At 41.5% G+C, this 16,482-nt stretch overlaps 1 protein-coding gene across 1 annotated transcript in view; it reads right to left on the reverse strand.

Moving 5' to 3' along the window:
• enpep (glutamyl aminopeptidase) overlaps positions 1-16,482 on the reverse strand; it is a 55,242-nt gene that overhangs the window by 23,970 nt on the left and 14,790 nt on the right. The window contains exons 2-7 of the mRNA XM_080191796.1: positions 8,606-8,747; positions 7,923-8,054; positions 6,574-6,694; positions 4,832-4,986; positions 1,622-1,735; positions 688-822 (exon numbers count right to left, since the gene is read on the reverse strand). Coding sequence (XP_080047922.1) covers positions 688-822; positions 1,622-1,735; positions 4,832-4,986; positions 6,574-6,694; positions 7,923-8,054; positions 8,606-8,747 — 799 coding nt within the window. The remainder of the gene's footprint in view (positions 1-687; positions 823-1,621; positions 1,736-4,831; positions 4,987-6,573; positions 6,695-7,922; positions 8,055-8,605; positions 8,748-16,482) is intronic.

A 16,482-nucleotide genomic window follows, 5' to 3' on the forward strand; every position in this document is an offset into this window, starting at 1 on the left:
TTCATCCCACAGTTGAAAGATGTGCAGGTTAGATGCACTGGCCATGCTAAATTGTCCCTTAGTGTCCCGGGATGCGTAGGTTAGAGGGATTAGCAGGGCAAATATGTGGGGTTGTGGAGATAGGGCCAAGATGAGATTGTTGTCAGTGTGGATTCGATGAGCTGAATGGCCTCCTGCACTGTAGGAATGCTATGATTCTATGAGATAGAGCCTATGAACAGATGGCAATGACAGTAGACCAAAGATGGATGATGGATAATCCTCATGGATGTGTGACAGTATCATGGCATGCTACCGAGTGTCACTCAGGCATCCACAGGGAAGCAAATGATTCCACTATAGAGGAAGCATTTGGAAATTGCAGCTGAATTTCTAAAGATTTTATAGATTTCCTTGCATGCGTGTCAACTGTAGCCATCTCAACAGAAGAGCGACCATTGAGCAGGCCGAATTGGAGTTAGAGTCGGCAGACAATGGCCATACAGGGGAGATGCTGATGGAAGAAATTGCACTACTTTTTCAGCAATGCATCTGCCCTCCCCCCGCCCCGCAAGTCCCATCTACAGGAGTGGGAAAATTCAGCTTTTCAGTAATTGAAAGCCCATGTAAAATACACCAATGTACTTATAATGCTACAAAGAAGGTCAACTGTGCAACTCAGTTATAGTAACTAAACACACTTCTTACCTTACTGTATGATATGCCATCAAATACAGAAGTAATTTCTGCTGGTGTTGATACATTAACAATGATTGGATGGGATGATAACAAAGCATCACTGGCCATCACAGACAAAACATCATCTGTAAGAATTTGATCCAACTGTGAAAGGTAAGATCAGAGTTATTAATGTCCAAACCAATCATGCACAATTGTACAATAAAATTGTATGAAAATGCAGGCAGATTAGGTGATGCACAACACCCGCCAGTGTATTAACTTATAAAACTTGATGAGAAATATTTTAAAAATAAGGGACGGTAATAGTTGCTTCCACTGGAAAGTTAATAAATAATTCCAATTTTCATTCGTTTTAATTATGATTTGTATAGATTTGTGATAGTGTGGTAGTTAAGTATTAACTCCATTTATTCAGTAAAATGTTAAAATTTACATTAATGGCATTGATAGTGAGTTATGGTTGTTTCATTACAGATCTATCATGACTAAATTAAATGCTTTTAATAACCATGGCTGGAGTTCTCTGGTCGTTCATCCGGCGGGATTCTTCGGTCCCACCAGCAACGCATCCCCACCCGCAAGTTTTTCCCAGCAATGGGTGACATCAATGGGAATTCCATTGGAGACCAGAGAATCTCACCCCATATTTTTTGGACTACTGACCAGTTGTTTCACCCTTTGATGCAAATAGCCTTGTCAACTTTAAATGTTTTTTGTCTGTTCCATTGTCTCTATTTCCCAATCCTAATCACACCTGATCATCCTTTTCCTTTTCAGGGGAACAGTGAGCTGCTAATTTCTTAATTCATTGTGAATCCACTTATCTTCAACACATTAATACAGCATTGATACTTCCACTTACACAGAAGAAAAACAATCAAGCATTTAAATGCTGGTATCAACGGTGCAATTTCAGAACCTATGTGACAGATTCACTTACCATTAACCACTCAGGCTCAGTGGCATTTACTCCAATGTACTCAAAGAAACTGGCAAATCCTTCATTCAGCCACAAGTCATCCCACCAATCCATGGTCACAAGATTTCCAAACCACTGTAAGTAAAAGTACATCCCTATATTGTCACGCTAGTTAGTTTGGTAGGTTTGATTTCAGTGCATTTGACTTCAACGAAAAAGATAACGAAATGAATCTTGAAGTGAGACTCTTAATACCAAATTGCAAATGCAACAACAATTCATAATTCACAAGAAGGAGGTGCTGATTTGTTAGCAAATGCACCAGAGGACAGTTAACTGCAAATTTTCATTTAAATTCAACCTGGGCAAGTTGACTCTAATCAGCCAAGGCATTTCCAACGGAATGCACCAGGAAATGGCTTTCCCCAAACTCTTATTCAATGGAAAAAGGAACAATGTGTGGATGCTTTCATTCCTTTGCAAAAGAAAAGTCCTTGTCAGTGAATATATGTGTTTTCTGGCATGGGGAAGCAAACCACACAAATCCCACTAATTGGTTGCTAATGTAATTTTTAACACAATCAGGATTATTTATTAAATGTTTTTCAGCTTCCTAACTACCTGACCCCAGCGCAATTCTGTGCATACCTAAATGTCCAGGTCAGTCACTGAACACCATCTCTTTGTTTTACCTGCAATAGTAGCAGTGGCCACTGCTACATCTTGGCATGACTAGTGCACAGAACTCTGGCCTCCGACTGGCATCCTGGAGGTGGACAGAAGTCCCATTTCATACTAACTAAATGGCCATCACCCAAAAAAACAGAAGCTGGGAGAGCAGGTCAAGCAGACGCAGACTCATATGCAGATTTTACATTGAGGTGCCCTCAGTGTAAAATCCAGCCCATGGGCAGGTACATTGTGCAATGGGTTCATTCACACTTCACTCTGCACAGTCTCTTTCCCTACTCTTATGAACGGTATGATTTGTCTTTAGGGTGCATAACAAACAATATTTTGCACTGTATACTAATACATGTGACAATAATAAATCAAATCAAAAACAATTTTACATTACGTTGAATGAAAACAAAGGCTGGAATTCTCCGATCTTGCCTGTAATTGCATTCTCCAAACCCACTGCAGTGAATAGCATTTTGGCTGAGTGCCAAATTCTCAGTTCTTGCTGGCAGTGATGGTGAAATGAACAAGATGAGAATTCCAGCCAAAACATTTGCAGCATGTTTCTTAACCAAGCTACATATTCAAAACCCTGAAACCTGAAGACAGAATTTTTTTTTTTAAAATGGCCTCCCCCCATAACTACTCCCCATCTTATGTCATTGGGGCAAGAACAGAGAATGCTGGAAAAACTCAGCAGGTCTGGCAGCATCTGTACGAAGAAAAAACAAAGTTAGTATTTCGACTTCTTTTGGCTCTTTGTCAGAACTGAAGAGAGGGAGAGTGTGCTAGACAATAAACTGTGGAGGTGAGAGATTGTAGTAAGATGTAGCAACTTTAAGAACAAAAGACAGATGTGGGAGTGGGAATTTGCATTGAGGCACTACATGTATGAGACTTGATTACAATGTTTCTATGTTAGCTATATGCATTGTGCACCATTTTAAACCATGGTGAAACAAACATAATGAAAATAAACCAAATCTGCAATTTAATACATCTTTTAATGAGATGCTCCCCAGATGAAATAAGATGCAAACGAGCACTCTCAGCCAACGAACAGCATCTCATAATTTAGGCCAAATTCAGGACCTTTCCTTTCTCTCCTTTACCATAGTGCAGCATTCTTTAATTCTAATTGAATTAGGAATCTTTCAGTGTGTCTCTTTAATATGTCACAAGAATTGATATTCATCAAATTGGTATATTTCAATAAATCAACAATTCTACATGGTAAACAGTGGCTCTCTAGAACATAAGAAATCAAACAAGGTGGTGATGTGGTCCCTCGAGCCTGTTCTACCATTTAAGAAAATGGTAGCTGATCTGATTGTGGGCTGAATTTCACCTTCCTGCCTGTCTGCATAACCCTTGATTTCCTTGTGGTTCAAAACTCTAACTATTTGTTTATGATTTCCTGATCCTATTCTCAAATATTCAGTTTTTGGCCCATGTTTTAACACAAAGGGCCCGATTTTACCATTGTGTCGCGCCCGTTTTCAGGTGTGAAAATGTGGTAAAGTCGGGCATGAGGCCATTAACTTGATCCACGCCTATACAGATGGCCACTTAACCAAGGCCCGGGAATGGCCGCAATCTGAAACGGGCCAGATCATTCTCTGGTGAGGGGGTGGGGAGAGGGGGAGGCAGGTCAGATGTACCTCTGGGGGGCTGGGGGAAGGAGGCCAGATCATTCTCTGGTTTGCAGGGGGAGGGGGTGGTAGGCGGATAGGATGTATCTCTGGTTTAGGGGAGGAGGAGGCCTGATCGCTCACTGGTGGCGGGGGGGGGGTGGGGGTGAGTTGGAAGGGGTGGCAGGGGGATCCACTGCCACTCTGCGGGTGATAGGTTGGGTGGGGGGCGGGGGGGGCGGTGGGGGAGGTTGCAGGAGGCCGCAACCAGTTTGGGTAGCCGGAGAGGAGGCAGGGTGTTGGATAAGAGGGACAGTGATGTCTGTGGAGCCATCGCTCACGTTTTTCACTCCTGGGCCACTTTCTCCGGCCTGGGAGCGATCTGACATGGGCACGCTTTTTCAAATTTCTTTCTAACTGCACACGTGCAATTCAGGGCTCCAATTGTTTTGGGCGTGCTAAGCCCACAGCGCAATTCAACTCGTGATTTTTTTTCAGGCTAAGTGCTAATGGGGAGCGCCTGAAAGCAGGTTTCCAAGTCGGATCTGAACTGCGCCCAGATTCAGCACTTAGAAAGAAAATGGTAAAATTGGGCCCAAAGATTCTGGATCACTACTTCCTTAAAAATTTATCCAGTGAGTATTAATTTTGTTGAATCCCTCTGCCTTTTCCATAGTTCATTGATCGATTTTAAAATCTTGTCAGTGTCACTATTGCTAATTATTTTAGTTTGGTTAGTGGGAACACAGCAATTTCACTCATCACTGAATAAACAAGATGTAAAAAATAAATATCTTTAGGAAAGTAACGGAGACATTTATGATCCAGCATAGCTTGCAGTATCTGCAGCTCATTATAAATCAACAACAGTGTAAAGATTTGATATTGGTGCACATTGAATGTTTCATCCTTACAGTACCTGGTGAACAAGTTCATGAGCAACAACTGACGCAACTCGTTGCTCATTATACGAGGAGGATTCTTTTTCATCAAACAGCAAGTTAGTCTCCCTGAAGGTGACCAATCCCCAGTTTTCCATTGCACCGGTACCAAAGTCTGGAATGGCAATCATATCTGCAATGTGGGGAATAGCGTCAATAAAACATATAATTTAGAAACGAGAACATTGTATTTACTTTTTCATACCAGATTTATAAAATAAAAAACAATTGACAAGACGCATACAGTTCACAACCCCAATATTCTTTTGTCATTTTCAGATCACCAGTCACTCTAACTGACATTTAATGATTATGATAATTAATGTTATAGTGCACCAGCATCCAACCCCACCCCCACCCCACTGTCACGCTCCTCTTGCATTCACCATGCCCTGTCCTCTCAGGCCCTAATGCACCAAACCCCTCTCTCCCCAACAGCACACTCTTTCCCCCCCATTCATACCTGCCTCCCCACTCCAGCACGAAAGTGACTCTCCGTGAGTTGTTCAGGAAACTGGGCCATAGCAGGTCCCACCAGAACCTTGTTAGGGGTACTGAAATGAGCTTAAGTGGCTCCTTCACCAAAATGAACAGGGGGAATCTTACATTCCACCCCCAATCTGCTGACATATTTGTCGATGGGGGAAAAGACATGTAAAATAGAATGGGTGGCTAGCCCACTATCTTCCTGCCCACCGCCAAGATGTACCCTATAATATGGTAAGCCGGTAATGTGTCAGCTAGCCAACCCACCTTTAGGCCATTGAGGCCCTTAACTGGCCACTAACTAGCTAGTTAAGAGCATGTTTCAGCTTCCACTACAAAAATGCATGGGGATGGAGAGGGCGGTACCAAGGAAGTCAACCAGCTCTTTCATGAGTCTGTGCTATGAGGTGAGGAAGAAGGGAGAATACTTCTTTTAAGGAACTTCCAGTACCCACTGGGGGTACCCTTTCCAAGATATTACCTCCACCCCTTTGCACCTCCAATCATGGCCTGCAGAATTGTGACTAATTTAAAATTGTCAGTTGGGCTTGCAATCACTTACATGTATTAGAAACTACATATATTCATATGCAGGGACTGGCTTTCTGCAGGCTAAAGGAATATGTTCAGACCTTGCACTTCTTCTGAATAAACCAAAGCATAGAAGAAACAATAGCTCCCTGCTGCGTTGTAGGCAGCACGGTGGCACAGTGGTTAGCACTGCTGCCTCACAGTACCATGGATCCGGGTTCAAATCTGGCCTCGGATCATTGTCTGTGTGGAGTTTGCATGTTCTTTCCATGTCTGTGTGGGTTTTCTCTGGATTCTCTGGTTTCCAAAGATGTGTGGGTTCGGTTGATTGGCTATGCTCAATTGCCCCTTAACATCCAGGGAATTAGCAGGGTAAATATGTGGGGTTATGGGAACAGGGCCTGGATGGGATTGTGGTTGATGCAGACACAGTGGGCCGAATGGCCTCCTTCTGCACTGTAGGGATTCTTTGATTCTATCTCAAACAGTCAAAGCCAAAATTGCCAATCAACTCTCCTTTTCTCATGAAGTATAAATTATTGTTCCCTTTGAAATTTGGCATTGTTGCATTTATCTTGAATGCAAGACCAAAATCGTTGACAACATGTTGCTTGTTTTCAGTGTTACATTTTTCTACTCTGCTTTCTTACAATGTTGCAATATTATAACCATTTATCATAAAAGAAAATTATAGGAACTGCACCTAATTTAGGAAGTGAATAATTTATGTTGAAATATTGCTCAAATTCATCAAATATTTTTTTCATAGTTTTTGCTGCAAAGGCTGCTGTATGGTTCTGCTCAGGTTGGACGTAAATTCTCAGCTGAAAGATAAACACAAAGAAAAGTAGAATTAAACAATTATAGTTTTCCTAAATGCAGTAAATTCTATAAGAAAACCATTGTGACCTTATATATTTCCTCACAGATACATTCTGTTTTCTCATAGCAATCCAACTGCTGTCTTATGAACGACATAATTGTTTTTAAATCTTCAATTTTTCCCATCCTCTCCCGAAGCCTCTTTCTTGTACCAGGGCTTCATCCTTCACAGATAAGCCCTTATAAAGTGAGTGTGGAAAGACTGAAGTACCATGAGGAAATTACAGATGAACTTGATTCTGTCATTGAGCAACATCAACACTCATGTACATTTTCACCATCTCTGGATAGTGACCAGGAGCACTGATGGCCCAGTGGTATTATCACTAGACTATTAATCCAGAAACTCAGTTAATGTTCTGGGGATCCGGGCTCGAAGCCCGACATGACAAATGATGGAATTTGAATTCAATTAAATAAAAATCTGGAATTAAGAATCTGCAGATTACCATGAAACCATTGTCGATAATGAACCTGATTGGTTTTTCTGGCTAATGTCCTTTAGGGAAAGAAATCTGCCATCCTTACCTGGTCTGGCCTACATGTGCCTCCAGAGCTACAGCAATGTGGTTGACACTCCACTGCCCTCCAAGGACAACCAGGGACGGGCAATAAATGCTGGCCAGCCAGCAACACCCATGTCACATGAGTGAATTAAAAAAACATGCTTGGCTACTTTATCAATCATAGCATCTTGACTGCTAGGACCAGTTAGCTCAGCACAAAATGACCATTTTGAGATCTGTAACTTGAGTTTCACTTATGTTAATAAAGCCACAAAGTAGAATTAAAAAGATCTAACAACCATATTTATATCTTGGTGCTAATTCTGCTTGGATATCATAGATGCACTTAATCTGTCACTTAACCAATTGGCAATCCTGAGCAAACAACACACAATGGGATCAATTTTGGATTAGTGCATTACCACACGAAGTCAAAAATACCCCCCGAAGTCAAAAATACCCCCAATCGCTGCTATTGCAATTCACTTATACCAGTTGTGTTACCAATAACTTGTTCTTTATTTAGATACCCCACAGCCACCGCTAAGCAAAACAAATATATCTGTGGGGCACGGGAAGGTTCATTAAGTATTTTACTTTTGCAAAACAAGGAACACTTCAGCATAGAAACATTAGTTTATTCCCAAGAGATTTAATAACTCACAGGGATTCCACGTGATGAATTGTTTTCTATATATGTAAATTGATGAACAGCAAAACAGACCAAATAGGTACTCATTGCGACAGATTTTTGAAATGTTGTTTTTTTCTGGCCGTTAGGCAGAGTTACTGTATTCTGGAAGACAAAAAAACTCATTTAATCCATTCTCCATGTACCATCCACATATCTGTATTTTGGCTTTTTTCTATTACCTTTTTGCCAGACATTGTACCAATATATCTATATATTTCAGATGTCACAATTCAAAGTGTCAGAAGTATAAAAGGCAATAGAATACTTATTTTAACTTGTCAATCAAGATCCTAAATATAAAAGCATCCCTCTCTCATCCCCAAGAGCAGGATATGGGGAATTTATGACTTACTGCCATTTACAAAAAAAAAATCACTCAGTACTATATCATTTGGATTACTTTCCAATCAAAAATAGATGAAAAGTGGCCTTAAAGGTATGGGTAAAGTTAAGTACAACTCCATAACACAGTTAAATATCATAGCCAAGCTCCAGATTCTAGATTATCCACAATCAGCATCAGAGGAGCTCTATAGGAAGAAACACTGCTTAAAGATGCTCTCAATTTCCCCATAAACAAGTTGAGCCATGTGTTTCAGAAATTTGAGGCCTATGTCAACACCAAATTCATTTTTGAAATGTTATACAATTACCTCGGCTGGCATGTTTGAAAGCACTTGATATATCTCATTATGTGTTATAGAGATGTTATATGTTGCCTTCTTATTTGGTTCATCAAAACAAGGGAAAGATTTCCGTGCGTCTGTTGGTTCATGGTCGGTAGCTGCAATGCTCCTGTTAGTAAAACAACATTTTTTAAAGTGGGTAATTAAAAATAAACAATGGAAGTCACCAGAAAAATCAAATCAACAAAATTGCTCTGATAAATATTTTTTTCAACAGTTTATGATCAGGTATTGTATAACAATGTACAGGTAATGGGGTAAATGACAAGCAGTACAGGGTATATAGCAAAACCCTCTTGTAAAATTTCCACTATCTTTTAAATGATTGCCTCTATTAAGACTAATTTCCCTCTACATACACTGCACGTGGATCCAACAATTTACTCAAAACGTGAATCTCATCCAACAGAAAACAATTCTTTTTAGTAATTATGCAAATACAACTTAATTAGCATATGAATGGACCTAATTGTAAATATCAGCAAAGGGATTGAGAACCAAACTTTGGCCAACAGATTATAACTTCAGTGTAAACACTTCTGTAGAATGTCGTAGAAGCCAGGTGATACTAATTCCTTCCTTTGACTCATGAAACTTTTATGCATTGGAATTTAACGAGAGAGCTTTCCATATATTTCACTTTCACACAAGGAGCACATTTGATTGATCTGTGCTTATATTTTCCACAGTGTTAGCTCCGCTGCCTCACAGCGCCAGGAACCTAGATCCAATTCCAGCCTCAGGTGACTGGGTGGAGTTTGCACATTTTCCAAATGTCGATGTTGGTTTTCTCCAGGTTCTCTAGTTTCCTCCCAAAATCCAAGGGTGTGCAGGTTAGGTAAAGTGGCCATGCCAAATTTCCCCTTAATGGCAGGAGGATTAATGGAATAAATATGTGGGGTTATAGGGATAGGGCGTTGGTGGGATGGTTGTCACTGGAGGCTCAGTGGATCGAATGGCCTCCTTCAATTCATATTCAATCTAAGGCCGGAATTTTACCAGCATGCCCACCCTGATTCTGGGGGTGGGCCAGTCTCAGAGAACGACTTTCTCTGTTGGCCTTGGGCAAGACTGTACAAACCTCAGGCGGATGTACTTGTAAAATTCCACACTATGGTTCTATAATGTGATCACTCTGAAAGAATATTTGTTTAAAAGTTAATTAAACTCAAAATCTAAATTATGCCTGAAACAGCACTTATTATTGTAGACAATCTTTAAAAATACAATTTTGTAGAAGGATCATTTAAATCTGAAACTGATTCTCTCCGGATGCTGCCTGACCTGGTGAGTCTATCCAGCATTTGCTGTTTTTATTTATATGTTTTAGTCCAGTTGACCAATATTGTGGATGCCAACTGCTGCACCAAGTTTGCTGGAGTCTGAAAATTACGTAGTAATCTTATTATCCAATTATCTGGAAGCAATAACGAAGCTGGGAACAGGATATTCCTACTGCAAGCAATTGCTTTATTTGTCAGGAAGCTACACTGCTGCCATTTTTTTTTGTTTTATTGATATTATGTACTCATTAAGTCAGAGAAAAGTGCATGCAAAATTGGTTCCACTAGTCAATTTCTGCTCAACTTATCATTTCCAGGAGTTTTTGTTTTTATTCTCAGCTTCTGTTGTAGAAATCCACAGAAGCAAAGCATAGATTCAATCCTTTAAATTTAATTTGCTTAAATCCTCCAAATCACTCTCTTCAGTTAATCACTCACTTAAGCAGTAGAATTTTTTTTTAATGGGGTTGACTCATAGTACTGGATATCGACTTCTGTAATTCTGCAAGATGGAGGCAGAATAATCGCACCCCTTGCAACCAGAACTGGACATGTGCATCTTGTGCATGCCCTTTTCTTTAGGATCTCTAAAGGTGGACTAAGGCTATGTATGATGAAATGTAGCTTGATGAAAATTGTTAAGCTGCTTTGTTCAGTATCATGTGAACATTAAGAAGTAGAATTATGGCCAGATTCACTTACTGCCATCAGCACATCTTGGGCTGGATCCTTACTCTGTGTACCCATCTGATCTGGATGCAGATCGTTAGCAGATAAAGACTGAAAATTTATGCAGCAGATTTTAATGCTGCCTTGCTGATGGAGTAGCATTTTAGTTCCTTAGCCCATCAGGACTATCACTGGTAACTCCACCTCCACCCTCATATATGAATGATAGCAGAGGTTGCTGATTAGCTTTTCACATGCTGATCTTTGTTATTACTATGTCCCAGGACCAGCATTGGGGAAGGGTGAAGTGTGTCTCAGGAAGAGACAGCAATGGTCTAGAGGTTACGCCAAAAAGATAGTGAGCTTTGTAGCAAACCTCTTTCTCCATCCCCTACCTGTTGCCTGCTGAGACTTCAGTCTTGACTGAGGCCTTCAGTGACGGGGTCAGAACCTTACAATTTCTTGCAAGGTTCTAATCCTCCAAACACTGGCCCCACTTCTCCTGAGGCTCCTGCTGAGGCATCAGCAGAACTTTCCCATTCTGCAATGGCAGGATCTCTCTTGGTGAGCTGCCTGGCCAACTAATCCAGAAATCCATGGCAATGGTCTGGGGACCCAGATTTGAATCCCACTACAGCAGTTGGTGAAATTTGAATTCAATAGAAATCTGGAATTAAAAGTCTAATGATGACCAAGAAACCATTGTCAATTGTAGTAAAAACTCACCTGGTTCACCAATGTCCTTTAGGGTAGGAAATCTGTTGCCCTTACCTGGTCTGGCCTACATGTAGCTCCAAGCCCACAGAAATGTGGTTGACTTTTAAAGTGCCCTCAGCGATGGGTAATAAATGCTGGCTCAGCCAGCAATGCCCTTCCCATGAACGATTTTAAAAATTCCAGGAAGAATCTTCTTTCCCTGTCGTCCTATATTTTGTCTTTATGTATTCATTCAGCTTGATCTGTCTGTCAGCTTTTATTAAAATTGGCTATTCTTCTTCCCCCATCTTTGCCCCCCTCCCCGCCACAATGCCCACACACTACTCCACCCCGCCCACCCCCCGCCACCTACTGCCCAAAAACAGAATCCACTAGCCTGCTTGTTGAATTGAATAATTGTTGTTACACAGAAAAGTATGAGCAATCACTGGAACGAAAAACTATCTTTCATTGTTAACAGCACACTGGTTCAAAGAACAGTTCATTTGTTTGAATCTAAATCTAAAAATGATATACTAGTGTGAACGTAACCCTTCAGAGCCTAGATTAGTTTAATAATAACTCTTTTAACATAAATGCCAAGATTACCTCATAAGGAGGCTCAAATGCGAATCTGTAATCCAAAAAGTGTTTTGGAGCTGGAAAAGATGGGCAGCACAGTAGCACAGTGGTTAACACTGCTGCTTCACAGATCCAGGGACCTGGGTTTGATTCCTGGCTTGGGTCACTGTCTGTCTGGTGTTTGCACATTCTCCTTGTGTCTCCGCAGGTTTCCACTGGGTGCTCTGGTTTCCTCCCACAGTCCAAAAATGTGCGGGTTAGGTTGATTGGCCATGCTAAAATTGCCCTTAGTTTCCTGAGATGTATAGATTAGAGGGACTAATGGGTAAATATGTAGGGATATAGGATAGGGCCTGGATGGGATTGTGGTTGATGCAGATTTGATGGGCCGAATGGCCTCTTTCTGTACTGTAGGATTTCTATGATTTCTAAGATTTTTGCAGCAAAAGAGTAAATTAATTGTTATTTCCTTTTATTGTGCGTATTTGTTTTAGTTTAATGTGCATTTTTATTGTATCTTCTAAGGTTATTGCTTGCAAGTCTCCCATGTCCCCTGCAGTCATGAGACTACTGTTACCAAGAAAGGAAAGACGGAAGGACGATTACAACATAAAGATGAATGATTTAATTGTATATTCTATTTGGAATTATTGTGCAAATAGCACTGTAAGGCTAACTTAATTTCCAAGCTCCACTGTGACAGGCAATATGAACTCCTGACCTGAAGGCTCAGTCTCTTTTTTAGGTTTCTGCCTGGATAGGAAAACAGGCACCAAAGAAGTCATATTTTTAGAATTAGTTATTCTAACTTGAACAGATATTTAGAAATCACGACTAGTAATACCAATGTGCAGTGCATTTGTGTGACATGATTTTAACAGTCATTAAACAATTTCTTATAAATTACATAATACTCCCATTTAAGTGGGAAACAGTAGTAGGAGGTTATCTGATTAAATTGCTAATGGTAATTCGCAAGTTTATACACATCTCTAATAAAGCTGGATACAAATGGAAACAAGCTTCAATATAACAAATCCAAGTATCCATTAGAGTCCTTGTTTTATACACATCTGAATCCCTTAGTCTGTACAGCTTTACAAATGTCACAGTAACAACTTACATTTATGTAGCACCTTTAAAGGAATGGTTTCAGTAGATGAGCTGAAACAGGGATGACGTTACAGAGACGGAAGTAGGCAGTCATAGAAATGGCAGAAATAATAGATGGAAAGCTCAACTCAGGGTCAAATGTGGCACCAAGGTTGCAAACAGACTGGGTAAATCTCAAACTGTTGCCAGAGAACGAGGAAAACTTGCTTTAACCAAATAGATCCAATGTCATTATTCAATTATTTTAAGCCCTAATACTTGGAAATACATAAGTGTATAATTACTCATTGCAATATCAGTGAACATTACACAAAAGCATTTTACTTTTTTGTGAAAAATTGACATAGACTGAGGTTAAAACAGCCAATTCTAAACAGTAAAAATGACCCATTTGGCTCAGTAACAATTTCCAATTTGTTACACAGAAATTGACCAGATTTATTAAACATCCTGTGTGTACAGGCCAGAATTGACCCTTACAAAAGCTGATACATCCACGTGCTATTATACTCGAGGGATAATGGTGGGACAACTCATTTAACAGAGTTCCTTCCACATCTAATCAATTGTTACCAGCTTTCAAATTCTGTGTATTTGATTGGCTAAAAGAACCTTCAAAACCGTAAGATTGTGGGACTCAATGGATAGACAAAGTCAACTTTTTCAGGTTTCTATTGAAATAAGGCTTGCCAAGCACAATTTCAATGGCCTGAATTCTATGTGTGTTGTACGTACAAGATCAGTGGGCCCAGAAGCAGCTGTGTTTCCGCTTCCAGCCATAATCAGAACCCCAACATAACTTCATGCTGGCTAGCCAATTAAGAACTGGCAGGGGAAGGAGTGTGGCAGGTGTTGAGTCCAATGGGATCCCCAGACAGGGTTTAAATTCACTGCAGACACAGCTCCCTGGAGGCTGGCAGCATTGTTGAGGAAACTCAGGAAGCTGTCCAAGAGGGATTATAAAAATGATCTCTACTTTCTCAGGAGGCTAAGGAAATTTGACATGTCCAGTACTACACTCATCAACTTATATAAATGCACCACTGAACGCATTCTTTCTGGATGTATCACAGCTTAGTATGACGCCTGCTCTCCCCAAGACCACAAGAAACTACAAAGGGTTATAAACAAAGCCCAATCCATCACACAAACCAGCTTCCCATCCAGTGACTCCGTCTACACTTCCTGCTACTATAGAAAGGTAGCCAATATAATCAAGGACCAACCCCCCCCCCTCCCGGATCTACTCTCTTCCACCTTCTTCCATCAGGAAAAAGAGGTCATGTACCAACTGACTCAACAACAGCTTCTTCCCTGCTGTCATTAGACTTTTGAATGAACCTACCTCGCATCAAGTTGATCTTTCTCTACACCCTAGCTATGGTTCTAACATTACATTCTGCACCTTCTCCTCTCCCTCTCTATGAATGGTATGCTTTGTCTGTATAGTGTGCAAGAAACAATACTTTTCACTGTATACTAATAGAAGTGACAATAATAAATCAAATCAAAATCATGTCCTCAGCACCCACTGGGCACGCCAGGGCAATGCCAGTGGGTACTCTGCCCCTACACAATCTCATGGAGGCAATGAGTATTAGGTGGGATATTCTCCTGCCACAGGAATGGCAACAGGTGGCCAGCACACCAGACAAAGAAAGCTTGGCAATCCAGGCTAATGGGCGTCGATCCAGGGCTGCAAAAGACTTAATGATCTCCTATGCTCAGCAAAAGTGAGTACTGAGTTGGCATGGTGCTGTATGGCTATGCCTTCAAGGGTAGCCATGTAAGATTCAGAATTTCAAAAATCGGGGTTGGTAGTTTTGCCTGTAAGGCTTGGGTGCATAAAAGGGTGAGATGTGCAAACCTGATGTGCACCTCATCCTGGTTCTCCAGAGAGGTGGGATGAAAGTGCAAGGCTGGTATTGTGCTGTAGGTGGAGTAATGGGTGCACATTTACCCTTACAGGAGATGAGAGGCCATAATGCCATGGAGTGTGCACAAATGGGTTGTGGGATGGCCAAGCAGCTCAAACTGAGCAAATTTGAGATGGACACTCTCGAATTAAAGTGTGAGTGTGGAGCAAAGTCCTCAGGTCATGGAATAGCAGGGGCCTTAAAGGAAGGTAAGAGTCCAGTGGACAGAGTGAAACTAGTGGATTGTGCAATGTAGGACCATCTCATCCAAAATGAGAAATTCTGAGCAAGAGTCCCTAGTGATCCAAAAATGAAAATATCACCATGATGCAGTTCTCCAAAGTCTCACCTACCTGTCTAGTGTGCACATTGACAATGTAATGATTGGTACTACTGTCTTCCTCCCTCAGATGTGCCACCCTCCTGAGACTGCTGGAACCCCAAGGACCTTCCCTTGACACCTAAGAAGGAACTACTCACATCACACCTTTTCTCACTAACAGTCACCAGAATAGATACAAGCACATTAGAAGGCATTGGTTCGTCGGCTCAGAGGGGAGGATATGGCACACTCACATGTGGTATGGATGGAGGCAGAGGAAGCCCCATTGTCCTCTCACCTATCACCCTTTAGAAGGCAGCACACCAATTACACATCTCTTGTGCCTCTGTCCCAGGGTGCTGCCATGAGCCAACTTTTCAATGGATAGCCTTTGTTACCCAGTAACCAGCCACATACAATCCTGGCACCTGCCGCAGCATGTATGCATAATCTGGGCTGCTTGGGTACCTTGCACGGGCTTGAAGAATTTGGATCCTGTTTTCACAAACTATCTGCATGTTCATGGATTGATAACCTTATTCAGAAAGGCAGCTGGCTGACCCACTGAAGCCTTGATGGCCACAGGAGTGCAGTCTATGGCACCCTGGATGCAGGGGAACACAGCAATTGCTGCAAAGCCTCTGGATCACTCAGCCTGGCTGGCTTGGTCTGTCCCATAATAAATTAATATGCAGGCCTATCTGAACAGAATGTCAGGTATGAGTTTGACCCAGCTCTGTACAGCTGATTTGGACACTCCTCGCAGATCCCCACTGACTCCTGGAATCATCTGGATGCATAAAAATTGAGGGTAACTGTGGCCTTCAGAGCCACTGGCATCACCAGCATAATCATGTGACATAATGATGACACAGTGTCCTTAGAGAGGCAGAGCCTCCTGCGGCACTAGACCTCGGATATGTTGAGATAGCTGGGTCACTGCCTGAACATCTGGCAACAAGAATGTGGTGGCTTCTACGGCACCTTGTTCTCCCGGTTAGCTCCTCACCCTGTGCCTGTGCTTCCCGTCCCACAGATCTCTCCCTGTATGTTTCTTTCAGACATTTTCTCTCCTCTCCCTTCTGCCACTCTCTTCCTTCTCAGAGGACATATCCCCAGTGGAATGCACAATCCCCATCTGCTGAAATGCAGATGGTACTACCTCGTGCACTGAACACTACAAAGGGCAGAAATTCCTCAACAGAGCTGACAAAACAAGAGAGTCCCCAGAACAAGACTAATAAAGCAAATACAAACAAAGGA

The sequence above is a fragment of the Carcharhinus amblyrhynchos genome, chromosome 1, assembly GCF_965287045.1.
Source record: "Carcharhinus amblyrhynchos chromosome 1, sCarAmb.v2.hapA, whole genome shotgun sequence".
Taxonomy (NCBI): Eukaryota; Metazoa; Chordata; class Chondrichthyes; order Carcharhiniformes; family Carcharhinidae; genus Carcharhinus; species Carcharhinus amblyrhynchos.